Below are 15943 nucleotides of genomic sequence, written 5' to 3'. Positions count from 1 at the left end.
AAAAAGTTTTCAAACTTTGTTGTCCCATGAAGTATTTCCAGGATGGGTTTTGGGTTTATTTGCTTTTTCTGCTTCAAAATGTGGGGAATTAAGAACAAATCTCACGTTGTCTTAAACTGCTCATTCCTCCAATTGAAAAACGCAAATTTAAATCCTCTTAAAATCAGCTTTTATGTTAAGTTTTCCAGTTCCTCAAATTCATTGTTAACTGAAAATCAGACACTAATTGCTTCAGGTAGGAATCTTTTTCAACTGGTCTAAGAAATTCCATAAGCATGGTGATTTCCTATGGAGCATATTAAAACTATCAGATTTTATTTAGTTAGTTCTGAGAGCAGCATTTCTCCCGCAGATTAGCGAGGATGAGTGGAAATTCCTGTTGACCGGTGGCATAGGCTTGGACAGGATAGGATGAAATCTGTCAGCTGAAGACTTGCCGTGCTTCGCTAACATTCATCAGGATTTTACGTGACTTAAAGACGGATGGAAAACTGTGTACAACAGCTTGGTACGTTAACATTCCCAATTGCTTTCTTCCATAAGCTAATTAACGCATCAAATACATTTATTTTGAGAAAATGAAGTATTGTCATTTTACAGGGTTGGTTTCCGCATATATGAAAGTAAAAATTTAAGCAAACGGTGTGGAGGGGCAGATTACTGCCAGTTTGTCAGGTGGCTACTGAATAGCAGTTGACAATTTGAATTGGGCTGGAGTAAAAGAAGGCAAAACCTGTAGAAGTAAGGCGACAGTGAAATTAGCTAAATTCGTGTCAGCCACTGTTGCCTTATCAGTACGTCCATTTGTTCACCAGGCTTTGAGGATGCCTTTTTGTACCGTTATATAGGCATTCAGCTTTTTTGGGTAAATTTAAAAAACGACGGCAACAAAAACAACCGTAACGTTTTAGAAGTACTCAAGTGGGATTCAGGAGACCTGCATCCTATTCCAGAGTGACAGATAGGCACAAATGATTTCTTTAAACATTTTCATTACTGTTCACTCAAAATTGAGCCCCTGTAGATGACTCACGCTCCACTTTTAGGCACTTGCTTTATCTTACTGTCAACTTTTCTCGGCGCTTGTTTTACCATACCGCTTCTCTTCTGCTTTTAGTTACACCGAGCTCTCACTGTACACACAATTCCTGATCCAACTATTTTAAAAACTACCATTAAAAACTACGGCTCCTTCAGTTGTCCAGATAGCGGAAACAGGCAAATAGCAGAAATTAAGCTTGCCTTAAGTATTTACATAACTTACACGGTAAGTTGAGAGCTTCAGTTCATCTTCCAACGCTAGCCATTGAGAAACCGAACAGGCTTTGAAACAGAGGGCGAGGAGACTATTTTATTATCTACACTAAGATTACACCATTTTAAAGTAAAGGTGCTGACTTACAGAAGAAAAGAATCAGGGTCCACGTATTGACCACTAACCACATTCAAAGAGACAAACTGAAATAAACAGAAATTTCTTCACTTAAACATCATTCAAAAAAATAAGATGTACACTGTCAGGTCATCAGTTAAATGATTTAAAAAAAATCTAAACAATTAGTAGCACCACAACTAGGACCACCATTACTGAACCCTGAACGGTATATACATTGCCTGTCACCATCTTGATCTGGAAGAAGCGTTAGGCCTCTTACTCATTATAAAAGCATTTTCTTTCAGCATCCAGCTTCAACAATAATACTTTCCTGTGAAAGCACTGAAATGTTGAGAAGTGCTAGTTAACGGGTCTCAGTAAGCATTTTTCTCTGGTAGAGGCCATCTTTTTCACCAGTACGGTTTATCCCCACCAACGCACAACCAGGCAAAGGGCAGTTTTGTCTACGAAAGGAGGAGAAAGAGGGCACAAAATGACTTCAAGCACCCTCGTTGTAAATAATGAATGATGAATGTAGCTGTCTCAAGATCATCAGAAAACTATTTGACGTTTGCTTCTCCTACTCTTGCAACTCAGGTTTCTTCCAAAAGCAGAGAAGACCTGACTTGAGCTCCCTGCTCCAAGAGTTCTATGTATTTCGACTAAAGCTAAGCTCTATATCTTAGAGCAGGGACCGAAACTTGGTTTCCCCCAGCCAGCCGGCCCACTTAACCTCAAAGCTTACTGCTGCATCTCTGCTTCTCGTGGAGAAGCAAACAGTTTTTGGCAGTAGCGCAACTCATTACAGTTTTCGATGCAACCTTCACTCATTAGCATTTCTTAATTTTCTCAGTGATACCGAACTAGCACTGTTTTAGCTGTGCTCCTAAAGAGTCGTTAGTGTTTTCACCATGACATACCTATTTCCCCCATATATTAATTGAAAAATAAGATTAGAATCTAGAATGCTGCACTAAGTGCTAAGAAATCATGGAGAGGTTCAGAGTCCAGGCCCTTTGAGGAACGCAAGCTCCATCGCGAATGGATTTGCTAAATCAAAGTTGCTTGGACCCTTAAATCCATGTAAAGAGCCCGGCCCTTTACATGCGAGCCTAAGTTGCCCCGGTGCAGCCATAACACCAGTGGCCAGTTAGCGTTGTACTGGATTAAGTTAACATACACCGCACGCTCATTGTTATTCCAGTCTAGTAACTGCTGTCACGTAGCTGGAATATTTATAAGCTGCTCACAAAATAAGTTCCGGGGCATTCTTTGACTCGGTTTTTCTGTTCAATTTCACTCAGATCCGGCATAAATACCGATTGTCATATAATAGCATAGCATTTCCTGTACCTCATCTCTCACCGGCTTTCTTCCTAGAGAAGAGAGGAACTGGGGTCATTACATTTTAAATACCTGAAAATGAGTGGCTTCTCTGCTACAGTAGATGCTCCCTAGATATACTTTAAGTTATTTTCCCTCATTTAATGTTTTTCCTTAAAAAAAAAAAAAAAAAAGTCCCATTCCCGCAGATTTTTAAGAAGTCCATCATGAATTGATGTATCGAGTTAAGATAATCAGCAATTCACATAATTCACAAATGCTTTAGAGAAAAATGAAATATTTATGTTTATAGGATGCTCAGCACAAGGATTTTCCTGCAGAGCGGCAAGCAAAGTTGGGCGAATTCCAAAGGATGCTCATCATTCGCTGTCTGAGACCTGACAAGGTACGTACAAGGCTACCGCCTTATTAAAAAAAAAAAAACAACCACGTGTATTTTAGAAACAAAAAACATTTGCAAATATGCATTTCAACTGAGTTGGTGCGGTTTAGCCCCAGCTGGCAGCTAAGCTCTACGTGTACGCTTGCTCAGTACTCACAGTGAGACGGAGGAGAGAAACGGATGTGGTAAGACTGTGAAAGTTCATGCTGAGGTAGTCTGTTCACCAGGTAAAAGTCACGGTAAGATAAATGCTGTTGTTTCAAATGTACCCTCTCCTCCTTCTTTACCCTAGATTTTACATACGTAACAATAAGACACGGAATATACCTTCGGTTAGTCTAGAAACTAGCCACGTCTCCTCCCAGAAAAGTGTAGTGAGCAGACTTATTAACATAGAAGGATAGGCCTTGAGTTAAGGATAGGCCTTGAGTTTTTTTTTTTTTTTTTTTTTTTTTTTTTTTTTTTTTTTTAACGTTTCACTGCATACACCAAAATCTCCTGAGCATTTCCAGCTCAAGATTATCTTACGAGCCTAGTGACTTTCCTTTTTTATTATGTCTGACAACTTGGCTTGCGTAAGTTTTTCACATTGCTATTCAAGGTCAATTAGACTGGTGTAGGAAGATAATTTAACAGTAGAGTAGACTGTTAAGTAGTAATTACTGCAGACACCCAGATCCATTTTGTTCTACAGAAAGTATTTTGATTCAGGACCTTAACGAGCGTCTGGCTCAAAGACTCGAATAAAGCGTAGATCGCAACAGGTACTTACCATTAGTCATCTTTATTCAAAAGTCACCCCACGAAAAGCAAAATAAAAGTATTCACTTACATATTTATCATACATTCACAGGTTAATGGGACTAGCATTAGCCCATGTCTAGCCCTGAGAAAAAATTTTGCAAAAGAGAGAAATAAATCGGTTGCTACTTCTGCTCTAGAGAGCCTATTTAGAAATTCTCCACGCTTCCTCAAACTGCTGTTTAGCTTAATATTAGTATTCGTACCAGAATAAAAATATTTTTACCATATAAAGAGAAAAAAAGTGTCAGAGTCATATTCAACTTCTGGACTCGTCGTATGAGCTTTCAGAAGGTTGGCAAGTCAGATCAGCTTGGGTGGGCGCCGGTGGCCATGGCGTATATCGATGTTTGGAGACAAAGTTATCTACGAGGCGCTTCCTAGTCACAGCAACTTCTTCTTCAAAGGCATTTATTACGCTTCTGCCGGTTTTGCACTTAAAGCAAAGCAAAAGATGGAGATTTTCAGATGAGTAGCTTAACTATGTAATTTAGAGGGGTTCAGAATTTAGATCCTCAAGAGGTCATTTATCCGCTACTGATCTTAGCTTAGAAGTATGCTTTCTAGGAGCAGTACCACTGTCTGAATGGCGTATAATGGTCCGTCAGGTGATTCGTACACGTGTCACCATCAATTCAGAAACTTTTCCACCAACCTCGCGACTGGGGTTCAGTTCAGTGATTTTTATTTTTATTTTTTTAATATATTTAGCAAACTTGTAAGTTGCAAGCCCATTGTTTACACTTCAAATCGCTTCGCGGAGAGTGCCTTGAATTTAGTTTTAGTTTAGGTAATAACTTTTTACAATTTGCCCACCTTCTGAAGTATCGGACCGCTTCCAATAAAGCAGACTGCTCCTATTTTTAGCTATTTGAGCTAATGTAATGTAATTGATTCTTGATGTAATCTTGACAGCTACCAGGTATGTTTTCATTAGGAGACCTTGTAAGCAAAATAAAGATCTACTGCGCAAAGCCACAAAGAGCTTAGATGACGAATAAGGGGCACAGTTAGCACTCCCCATCAGACGGTTTGGCTCACTTTGTTCTTTATTATTATCCATAGAATTAAGAGAGGGCATATCAAAGGCCATTAATTAAAAAAAGCTCAGATACATGTGCTTCAGTATACGTCAGCAGCACAGCCCGCACAAATACCGTAGGGACGATCAGAACTCAAGAACCGTGACTCATTCGGAAGAAGCTTTAAAGTCTGATAGCGTAATTACACAGCGATTCTGTATAAAGCTAGAGACAAAAAGCAGCAGTCCAACCAAGTCTTATTTTGTCAGGTGTCTTCCTTCTGAGAAAAGATAGAGCTGCTAATTGTAGTTTCCAGGAATGACTATCACACACCGAAGTTCATTTTTCTACTGTAATGAGTTGTTGGGTGAACAATCTGAACTAAATTAAGTGTTCTTCCAGAAGCTAGACAGTAAACTATGTTTGGAAGGGCTAGAGGTGCAGGTTAGTTAGCAAATAAGGCATTTTAATTGTCAATTCCAAATTAGTCCCATTCTGGCATTACGCCATCATTCCCTCCCCAGCATTCAACCATCTTCAGAAAGGAAAGAGTTGTGGGTTTCTTTTTGTTTTTTTTTTTGTTTGTTTGTTTTTGTTCGTTTGTTTTTAAATAGTTCAGCTTTGCATTTTAAGATTATTCAGTTAACACTTACAAGGAAGGTTCTTAGCCGCGTCATCTCCAGCATGTAATACTCCTCCATTGTCAGATCATCAAACTGCTTAGTAAGAGATAAAAATCCACAGCTACGACGTTTGGCGTGTTCCTCCCTGCAGTGTGAGCCCAGAACAAGAACGGGTATTAAAACCAGGAAAATTGCACTTCAAGACGTGTAAAAAGGAGACAGGTTTCTTCAGTATTTCTGTCTATGGGCAGGGAGGCATTTAGCAGATAACATCTGAAATGTAATTCAGCCTTTGTTAGATAAAAACCAGTTGAGCAAGGAACAGCGCGAGGGAAGATCTAGGCTGATTTTACAGCACTGATAGAAATTATTTTCCGCTTACCAAATCAAAAACGTTCTGTTTGGATGCAAGAGAAATGAAAAACCATGCAAAGTATAATTATCAAGTGCGTCAAGGTTTAAGATAGGATAATCTTTTGGTAGGCTTCAGTTTAGATAAATTCTAGGAAACTTGTTAATTTTGTAATACGTAAGGGGGCGTTGTCAAGAACATTTAGAGAAATATTTAACATGGTTAAGCCTACGCTTACCGTGGGTCATCATTAGGCTCCCAGCCCTCCAGTTCTATCAAGCAAAAGAAACATTTTGCTACATCCGGTTCATTTGCACTTTGGCAGTGGATAAAGCCCGCCTTTGCCATCTGCAAGAGACAGTTCAGAAGTTTAGAAATTCATTCAACACACGGCTCGTGCTCACAATGAACTGTCACAAAGAACCTTCGGTAATGTCTTTTTCTGCCGCATCTATCCACACAGATCCAACTGAAAAAAGTTTTAAGGGAGAGAGCAGCAAGCGGACACATAATTAGTAAAGGAACAAGGAAAGGTCTGGTCTAGGGAGCAAGTTTCTACGCAGTTGTTACTTTGGCAGGCTACCTGAGTACCTTTGGTACTTCAGAGATTAGCTAGCTCATCTACAGATGCATTCTGCTATCTGTGCACATAATCTGCTCTAGATAAGAATTTTTTTTTTTTTTTTAAATCCTGGAAAAAAAAAAAGCATAGCATGAGGCAACTGCCACAGAAAACCCTTTCGTATAAGCTGCATGAGTTGAGTGCTGTACTTCACTGTCAGTTTAGAATAGCATCTAGTAAGAAAACTGAAAAAGAAGTTGGTTTCAGTTATCAAGATTCACCTCTTAGACAATTTCCTTAGCACGGTTTAGCTGAGATTTAACCCAGTTGTTTGATACTTGTGCTAAAACAGAAGCTTGGTCTCCTGTTTTCAGCTCTGAAATTGAAGCTTACAAGGATGTAAGCATTAAAGCATTAAGTTGAGTAAAATTAAGATTATTTTATTTTTTGATATTAGATTCACGTAGCAATCATTCCACTATTTTATCCTTCCTGCTAGATGAAGTAGAACAGTCTTCTAAGCTTCTTTCCAAAAAGAGAATCTGCAAGTAGACACACAACATAACTATATATATAACGTAATAATAACTTTGGAATATAAAAAATTGTAGGTACAGCTAACTAAATATATAAGCTTGTAATCATTCTGCTGCAGTATCTCAGAGTACAGGGAAGTGGGACCACCCAGCTTATCATCTCAGGTTAAGTAGAGGCTCACAATACTTCTTGAACTTAAGCATACTAACATGAGCAACTTCATTTTCATAGCATATCAAAAACAGGACAAGGTTAAAGTATCTTTTATCAGACTCACATTCTCTGGAGAGCACTTGCAGTTCTTCACAAAAGGCCAATTAGCAAAGGTTTTTAAGCGATTTTCGTAATTGTACATCTCTTTAAACTCACTCAGAAGTTTTGAAGCTGAAAGGAGCTCTTCCAGAAGCGTCTCCATCGATGCAGGCTGTAGGGAGCGTATGTCAGAGCTCCTGTCTTCCCAGGTCTCCCATTTAAGGTATTTTCCTAATTGGTGACACGCTACACCTGTGAAGCAGAGCTGCTTTAAAGTAAGTGAGAACACATGGGTGAGAGTAGGAGCGTGAAGAGTGGGAAACAAGTCTTCTCTTGTTTCAGGTATGTAATGTTTTATATTGTATATTTATTAAGTGAAAGAAATGATGTTTATAACATATGATTGCATTTATTTTTTTATTGCTTTTTTGATTGTGATGATTGTGATGTTGAAAATGTAAGTGAAAAGCTTATAGAAATTCAATAGTTTTGTGTAGAGGTTATATGGAATTGATTAAAACCATACAGGGTGCAACAAAAGCAGTTGAACCAGTACTGGTGTTTTTGAAGTGTTTGGGATCACTTGAATTTCAAGTTAACAGGTTAAAATCTTGTGTTGTTTGCTGATGCTGTTAGGTTTTTGTAACAATGAGTTGGTAATCATGTAATATTCAGTGTGTTTTAAGATGTATTAGTCAAGAAAAAGAAAGCGAATGGTGGCTTTTAAGAGAAATGTACCTGTAGATGTTTACAATTGATTAAGTTTTAAATGGTTTTCTTAAGGACTGTGTGGTATTATGCTTATTTTACAAATAGTGAAGTAAAGGATAAAAATAAAATCAAGTAGAAAAAAAAAAAAAAAAAAATTAAAAAGACCAAAAAAGAAAAGGATATCATTTTGTGCTGCAGTTTGCCAAAGCCAGGTACTATGTCTTTTGAAACAATTGCAATGAAAGTATTTAAAAAGTAAAAAGTTTTTCGCAGTGCAAATAATACGCACGCGGGCGGGCTTCCAGGTCCTCGCATCCGCACGTTACCCTGTTCAGATGCGGGGCGGAAATGATATCGAGGGTCAGTTATTTCAGCCGCTGCAGGGCACGTCTTTATTACAAGATTATTTTGGTGTCACTTCATACACGTGAAGTTATTTCTCTAGGATTCAATCGGTGCTTCGTTGTTGGTGTAGCAATACTCTCCTTGTGGTTTATAGTAAACTGTTTGAAGTGGCGTAGTAACACTTGCAAAACAACAGGACATTCAGATTTCTTTGTTTCTTTATTTAGGTAATGCCAACGGTGCAGAAATTAATCATTCACCATCTGGGCTCTCAGTTTGTCGAGAACCGGTATTTATTCTTTTCCCAGGAGCCGACCCTATGGCAGCACTCGTTAAGTTTGCTGACGATCAGGTATTGTAATATCTCCTGGGTTTTTTTTAAGGTAGACGATGCGTTTCCGTGTGCATTCGCGTGTTTGTATAAACAGCTAATCGAGTAGAAATGGAAATGCTAAAGCAAGCTCAGAAAACCATTTTGTCTCAGAACACGTTGAAAGGGGTCTCGTGGTTCTCCTTAACGGGAAGCATTAACTGTCAGATAGAGTGGTAACATAGCATCTTAAGATCGTGGGTGGCGTTTGCACTTTAAAGTTAATTACATGCATTCTTATTTGCTTTGATTATGATGGTATTTAAAGCAAAGAAACTAGCAAAAAATCCTAGCAGTAGAAATCAGCACTTCTGTAAAAGAGGGTTGTTATTTCTAAAGCTCCTAGGTTTCCTGGAGATAGATTTCTTGCACTGCTCGCCTGCGACCACCAGCGTTCTTAGCCGTTGGGCGGCAGCGGAGGAAGGAGCATGGAGGTTGCTGCAGATTTGCAAAAAATTATCAGAGTACAGTTCTTGCTTACCATTTGCTAGAGTTCTTAATGCATTTTTGATCAGTAGGTATTATCATTGTAGCTTTTGTGAGAAGAGATATACGACAGTAAATATGCAAAGTACACATGCCGTTGCCGTTGAGGTGCAGACGGGGCACCTCGTTTTCATTCACGTGTTACACAAAGAGCAAACATTTCAGTCTGGTATTCCGCAGCCAGGAATAAAAGCGCTGTGGCATCCAGGGAAACGAGAATTGTCTTAAGTTTGAATCTCATTATCGTTGCTTGTGAGACTTTCAGAAATTCATACATCTAACTGGAATAGTTTCCAATTTCCTGAAAAAAAGTTGCATAAATAATAACAGAGGAGATGCGTGTTGGTTTGACAGGAGATCTACGCTATAAGAGGGAACCATCAGTTGTAAATAGTGGTTTGTTAAGGTTTTTAGAGAACGCTGGTTGACTTTAAATTAGATGATAGCAATAGTAACGTGGCTGTCGGGTTAAGTTACAGGTTGTGGCTGAATGTTTTTTGTTTTTTGTTTTTTTCTCTAGGAGGTGCCATACAATGCTTTTTGCTACAGGACTAGAGAATGTAAGTATGTCGGCAGAGTCACTGACAACTGGGATCGCTGCGTACTACTTAGCGTTTTGAAGACATTTTTCTCACCAGAAGTCATTACAAGTAGAGATGACGAATTGATTCGAGCGGCCTTCGCCGTGTTCTTCCTGAAGGTGAGGTAAATATCTGAAAGTCGCAAATTTACTAGAAGCTTTCTTGGAATTAAGAGCTGGCCTAGTTGAAGTAATACTGCATATATGATTATATACATATATTTTTTTGTGTGTCTGTGTGCATATATATACATATACACATAGATATATATATATATGCACAAATGTATGCAGAAAAATATATATGTATATAAAATGCACGTGCTTAAGCTTTTGTTGAGTAGTGCTTTGTTGTTGGTATCATTGGTAGCGCTTTAGTGACCGGTAAGGTATGAAAATAATGGTAAAGAATGAAATGAAATAGTAGTCTGAATTAGTATAGCTTTGCGAAGCGTGCGTTTTGCACAATTTGGTACACTTGGAGCTCGGTGGAGTGACTTAGCTTGCTTAAGTTGAAAGGTTGTTAAGCTTGTGTAAGAGAATGTGTTGTTCAGGGTTGTCTGTGGTGGCAAGGACCTTGTAATCAATAAGCTGATGAAGCAGCTGAGTTAACAGAAGACTCAGAGCAGCACCTACCTGCAGGGGAAGCTCAGCAAGTGGAGGACTTTGTTTCCTTGTTTTAGTGAGGGCAGTGTTGATTATGGATCAAGGGAGTAGCTTAGAGGAAATTTTGGGGTCCTGTCAGCTGCTATATAATGTTAACTGTTCATGTACAGTCTTGGGATGTGTATCTGTTTTATTTTCAGATACTGTGCAAGTTGGGGTTCTAGCGGTTTTGAATGGTAGCTTCTGCAGTATTAAATTCAAAACTGTTTTCTTTTGAGTAAGCAAAAATGAAATGTTAGGTCAGGGCAACTTTGTTTTTTTCCTGTGTTTTCTGTTAGAATGTTTCTAGTGTATATTACAGTCTAGGGCAGCTGGTACAAGTGCCAAATCTATGTATTATGTTTATGATGTGACAGGTGACAGCTGGAGTAAACTTCCCTGGGACTTTGACAATGTAGGGAGAAGACAGTGAACCACTTAAAGTGACAGTATGAATCAGAATGGTGGAATCAGAGTCCTAATGTTGGAAACAATGTACAAGATGATCCAGTACAGCTGTGTGTTACTATGTGCACTCAATCATGTCATGAAGCATGTTCTCCATGTGTGTGATTAAGTGAGTCTGGGAATTGGACTTTGTGTATATAATTTTGTTCCTATTCCAGAAATGGGACAATTCAACAAGAATCAGTAATAAAGTCTCAAAGTACAGGAACACATGAATGTATATGAAATAGTGTCTTATTTCATATTCCATATTTCATAACCATATTTCTAGGCATGGGTTGGCGATCACGTTCTTACGTTCTTACGTTCTTACGTTCTTACGTTCTTACGTTCTTACGTTCTTACGTTCTTACGTTCTTACGTTCTTACGTTCTTACGTTCTTACGTTCTTACGTTCTTACGTTCTTACGTTCTTACGTTCTTACGTTCTTACGTTCTTACGTTCTTACGTTCTTACGTTCTTACGTTCTTACGTTCTTACGTTCTTACGTTCTTACGTTCTTACGTTCTTACGTTCTTACGTTCTTACGTTCTTACGTTCTTACGTTCTTACGTTCTTACGTTCTTACGTTCTTACGTTCTTACGTTCTTACGTTCTTACGTTCTTACGTTCTTACGTTCTTACGTTCTTACGTTCTTACGTTCTTACGTTCTTACGTTCTTACGTTCTTACGTTCTTACGTTCTTACGTTCTTACGTTCTTACGTTCTTACGTTCTTACGTTCTTACGTTCTTACGTTCTTACGTTCTTACGTTCTTACGTTCTTACGTTCTTACGTTCTTACGTTCTTACGTTCTTACGTTCTTACGTTCTTACGTTCTTACGTTCTTACGTTCTTACGTTCTTACGTTCTTACGTTCTTACGTTCTTACGTTCTTACGTTCTTACGTTCTTACGTTCTTACGTTCTTACGTTCTTACGTTCTTACGTTCTTACGTTCTTACGTTCTTACGTTCTTACGTTCTTACGTTCTTACGTTCTTACGTTCTTACGTTCTTACGTTCTTACGTTCTTACGTTCTTACGTTCTTACGTTCTTACGTTCTTACGTTCTTACGTTCTTACGTTCTTACGTTCTTACGTTCTTACGTTCTTACGTTCTTACGTTCTTACGTTCTTACGTTCTTACGTTCTTACGTTCTTACGTTCTTACGTTCTTACGTTCTTACGTTCTTACGTTCTTACGTTCTTACGTTCTTACGTTCTTACGTTCTTACGTTCTTACGTTCTTACGTTCTTACGTTCTTACGTTCTTACGTTCTTACGTTCTTACGTTCTTACGTTCTTACGTTCTTACGTTCTTACGTTCTTACGTTCTTACGTTCTTACGTTCTTACGTTCTTACGTTCTTACGTTCTTACGTTCTTACGTTCTTACGTTCTTACGTTCTTACGTTCTTACGTTCTTACGTTCTTACGTTCTTACGTTCTTACGTTCCTACGTTCCTACGTTCTTACGTTCTTACGTTCCTACGTTCTTACGTTCTTACGTTCTTACGTTCCTACGTTCCTACGTTCCTACGTTCTTACGTTCTTACGTTCTTACGTTCCTACGTTCTTACGTTCTTACGTTCTTACGTTCCTACGTTCCTACGTTCTTACGTTCTTACGTTCCTACGTTCCTACGTTCCTACGTTCTTACGTTCCTACGTTCCTACGTTCTTACGTTCTTACGTTCCTACGTTCCTACGTTCCTACGTTCCTACGTTCCTACGTTCCTACGTTCCTACGTTCTTACGTTCCTACGTTCTTACGTTCCTACGTTCCTACGTTCCTACGTTCCTACGTTCCTACGTTCCTACGTTCCTACGTTCCTACGTTCCTACGTTCCTACGTTCCTACGTTCCTACGTTCCTACGTTCCTACGTTCCTACGTTCCTACGTTCCTACGTTCCCCTCTTCATGTCACCACCCTCCCTTCCCTTCCCCACTCCTCCCTTAGTTCCCTCTTCTTCTCCTTCAACCCTTCTCTCCTTTCTTACATCCCCCTCCCCATCTCCTTGATTGCTTTGTTCCGTCTTCTCCTTGTTCTCTCTTTCTCCCCCTTTCTTTCCCCTCACCCTTTTCCTTCTTCTCTCATTCCACCCCTGCACCCTTCTCTCTTCTGACATTCCCCTCCCGTTCCCTGTTCCTCCCCCCCACCCCTCATTAACACACACACACACTTTAACTCAGAGTATTTAATTGTCTTCCTTTTTTTTTTTTAGGGGGAAGTAGTGATGTCAGCTGAACTGGAAGAAGTGGTGAACAGCATTTTGAAAGGCAAAATTCCAGGACTGTGGATGATTAAGTCCTATCCAAGTCTCAAGCCTCTGGGCAGCTACATTCATGATTTTTTATGTAGACTTAAGTTCCTACAGGTACACACACTCCCGTGTTCATTTTTCCTTGGGGAATTCTGCAGATTACTGAGGTCAACCTGATGGTAGAACTGTTAATCGACTCACCAGCAGCCTTTCTGTCGCAGGTGATCCACCCGTCAAATCCCCATCCTTATAGTTCAGACTCAAGGGTGGAAGACCCTGTCCGAGGCCCTTCTGAAGTGCACAGCAATGCTGTCTGTCCCCACGCCTCTCAGCCCAAGATACACATTGCTTAAGCACAACCTTCCCCTTCTGAAGCCCCGCTGGCTGTCTCAGATCACTCTCATGCTTTGTGCCATCTCAACAAGGAAAGTCTGTTCCTTGTACATTCTTTCTTTTGTCCTGGCATAGAAGGATGTTACTGTTTCTCCTCTCGCAATCTGAAATCTCGTACATTAAAATCAAGTAATAGCTTTCAGTGGAATTAAGCTGGATCACCTTAATGCCAAACTGTAGGTCCTTTCACCTGCAAAATTACAGCTCGCCCAAGCTGACCTTCATCACTCACCTCAATGCTCGGCCCTTTTCTGTGCCTTAGTCATCTCTATTGACTGAAAACAACAGGTGTTCATCTTCTAATGAGACTGTCACACCACGAACGCTGACATACACCTTGGCGTGACTTCTGGTTTCATCTGGGACTGAGTTATTTTCTTGTTAGTGCTGGCTCTAGAGAAATACGCCGTTTATGTAAGGCTCCCACGTTTTAGTTGTTGAGCCGTGTGAAGAATACCACAGAATCATCCTTGAATGCATCAAAGGTTAAATTACTCTGGCTTTTAAGTTGCTTTTTGAAAACTACCAAAAACATATGCTTCCCCATTCCGTCCTCTCTTGCTGCTGCAGATGTGGTATGAAAATGGAATGCCACCCGTCTTCTGGATTTCAGGATTCTTCTTCACGCAAGCGTTCTTAACTGGTGCCCAGCAGAACTATGCCAGAAAGTACACAATTCCAATAGACCTGTTAGCATTTGACTATGAAGTGCTGGAAGATAAGGAATATCACCTTGCTCCAGACGATGGTACGTAAACCAAGCATTAGTTAGCATTACTTTGCAGGCTCAAGAGTTAAGCAGTTAAGTTACTGAGTGTAATTAAGTAGCAACGCAACATACAGAAAGGCGCTGTTCGCCCACCAAACACACAAAATAAGCAAGAAGCAATATGCGACATAAAACGTTGCAGGACTCCGATTTTGCCTGAAGAGATAAAATATCATCAACACAGAATAGTTCTAACCCCCTAGCTCCCCACTGCAAATACGACTTCCAAGCACTATTAGCTTGCCCTTATTTTTTTCCAATTATACAACTTGGAAGGTTTTCCTAAACCAATGAAAGCAAAGCCATTGGCTGTTGCCTGCACTTGCCTCTCTACCCCTCGTAAAATAAGTTGTGGATACAGCTGGGATACGCAGTACAGAACTGCATTCTTAAACACTACTTCGTCGGTCTCCTCTCTGCAAAAAAATGAAGCATTAAACTGATCAGTTTGTAATACACTGGCTTATGAGGAAGGGAAGATCATCATGTTCTTTAATACTTTCAAGAGAATCCCTCTGACCAAGGCTTGTGAGAAGAAGGCTTGGGCAGGGTGCTTAGGAAAACATTACCCGATCAGTTTCAATTTATCATCATTTTCAAAAAGTTTTTTGTAATTTTTATAATGTTTACTTATTATAATTTATATTTATATTATATCATACAATATACATATTATATTATAATATATAATATTTATACATAAAATATATTATTAATTATAATTTATAATCATATATAATAATATAATATATAAAATATATATTATTATATATTACGTAATGTAATATATAATAATATTATACATTTTGATATTATATAATATATATATTATGTGTTATATATTATGTATATATTTATATTATGGTATTTATTGTTTATATTATTTATATTATGGTAATTAATATTCAAGTTTACATATATTTATTACTTATTACTTTATTGTATTTAAAATTTAAAAAGAAAAAAACAACAAACAAAAAAACCTTTAAGTTTAAATTGAGTTAGATTTTGAAACAACCAAGTTTAAGTACTGAAATACTCTTTGAGATACCATCACATCTCCTCTGAAAAAAAATAAATAAATAAATAAATAAATAAATAAATAAACAGAAGTTTGTAGTACACAGCATATGAGCAGGTCTTCATGCTGACCTGTGAAAATCACGTCCTGTATTTTAAAATTAAATTTTATAACTGCCTGAATGTTTCTTAAAGATCAGACATGCTGCTCTACTGCTAGACGCTCAAACGTTCTAACTTCATGAAATCGTAATTTATAAATAAAGTTATAGATTTATGACATCGTAATTATACAAAGTTTTAACTCAGTGTATGAAAGGTTGTGTTACAATTAAGTATTCCATTGTCCATGTGAAACACTAAAATTGACCGAGGCCCACACAGTCAATCAGCTGACAGCAAAGCCTGCTGCGCTGGCTGCTGCTTTCAGTTAGAAAAGCCTTCCAGCGCTCCTGTAACCTGTTCTCTGATGCAACCGATTTAGGGGTCTACATCCAGGGACTGTTCTTGGATGGAGCACGCTGGAACCGAGAAACTAAAAAGCTAGGAGAATCTCATCCAAAAATCCTCTACGATACGGTGCCTGTGGTGAGTGTGTACTATGTTTTGTAACATTTCTATACTATTATATGTGAACAAATGCTGTGGATTAAATACCTAA

The 15943-nt window shown here is 38.7% G+C and overlaps 1 protein-coding gene and 1 pseudogene across 3 annotated transcripts; one reads left to right on the top strand and one right to left on the bottom strand.

Moving 5' to 3' along the window:
• The window catches only part of LOC125696675 (dynein axonemal heavy chain 7-like), a 106693-nt pseudogene that overhangs the window by 89271 nt on the left and 1479 nt on the right, over nt 1–15943 (top strand).
• LOC125696997 (baculoviral IAP repeat-containing protein 5.1-like) lies at nt 1337–7588 on the bottom strand. 3 transcript variants are annotated; one of them, XR_007378636.1, is made up of 5 exons: nt 7276–7588; nt 6138–6247; nt 5578–5692; nt 3259–4338; nt 1337–2751 (listed from the first exon to the last, which is right to left on the bottom strand). XR_007378636.1 is itself a non-coding variant. In XM_048953469.1 (4 exons), the coding sequence occupies exons 1-4, from the start codon at nt 7411–7413 to the stop codon at nt 4162–4164; spliced, it is 540 nt and encodes a 179-aa protein (XP_048809426.1). In that variant the 5' UTR covers nt 7414–7588; the 3' UTR covers nt 3123–4161. The 3 variants fall into 3 exon arrangements, 1 of the variants encoding a protein (XP_048809426.1); XR_007378637.1 differs by having other exon boundaries at nt 1337–1839; XM_048953469.1 differs by lacking the exon at nt 1337–2751 and having other exon boundaries at nt 3123–4338.

This window comes from Lagopus muta, chromosome 8, assembly GCF_023343835.1.
Source record: "Lagopus muta isolate bLagMut1 chromosome 8, bLagMut1 primary, whole genome shotgun sequence".
Classification (NCBI taxonomy): Eukaryota; Metazoa; Chordata; class Aves; order Galliformes; family Phasianidae; genus Lagopus; species Lagopus muta.
Note: the sequence above shows the minus strand (reverse complement) of the source record. Positions and strands in the feature narration are given on the sequence as shown.

Coding starts and splice junctions, on each gene's coding strand:
- LOC125696997 (XM_048953469.1), bottom strand. CDS start 7,413: ATGGAGACGCTTCTGGAAGAGCTCCTTTCAGCTTCAAAACTTCTGAGT. Junction 6,248..7,275: donor GCAAGTGCTCTCCAGAGAAT/GTGAGTCTGATA, acceptor TGTCTCTTGCAG/ATGGCAAAGGCGGGCTTTAT. Junction 4,339..5,577: donor CGCGGCTAAGAACCTTCCTT/GTAAGTGTTAAC, acceptor CTTTGCTTTAAG/TGCAAAACCGGCAGAAGCGT.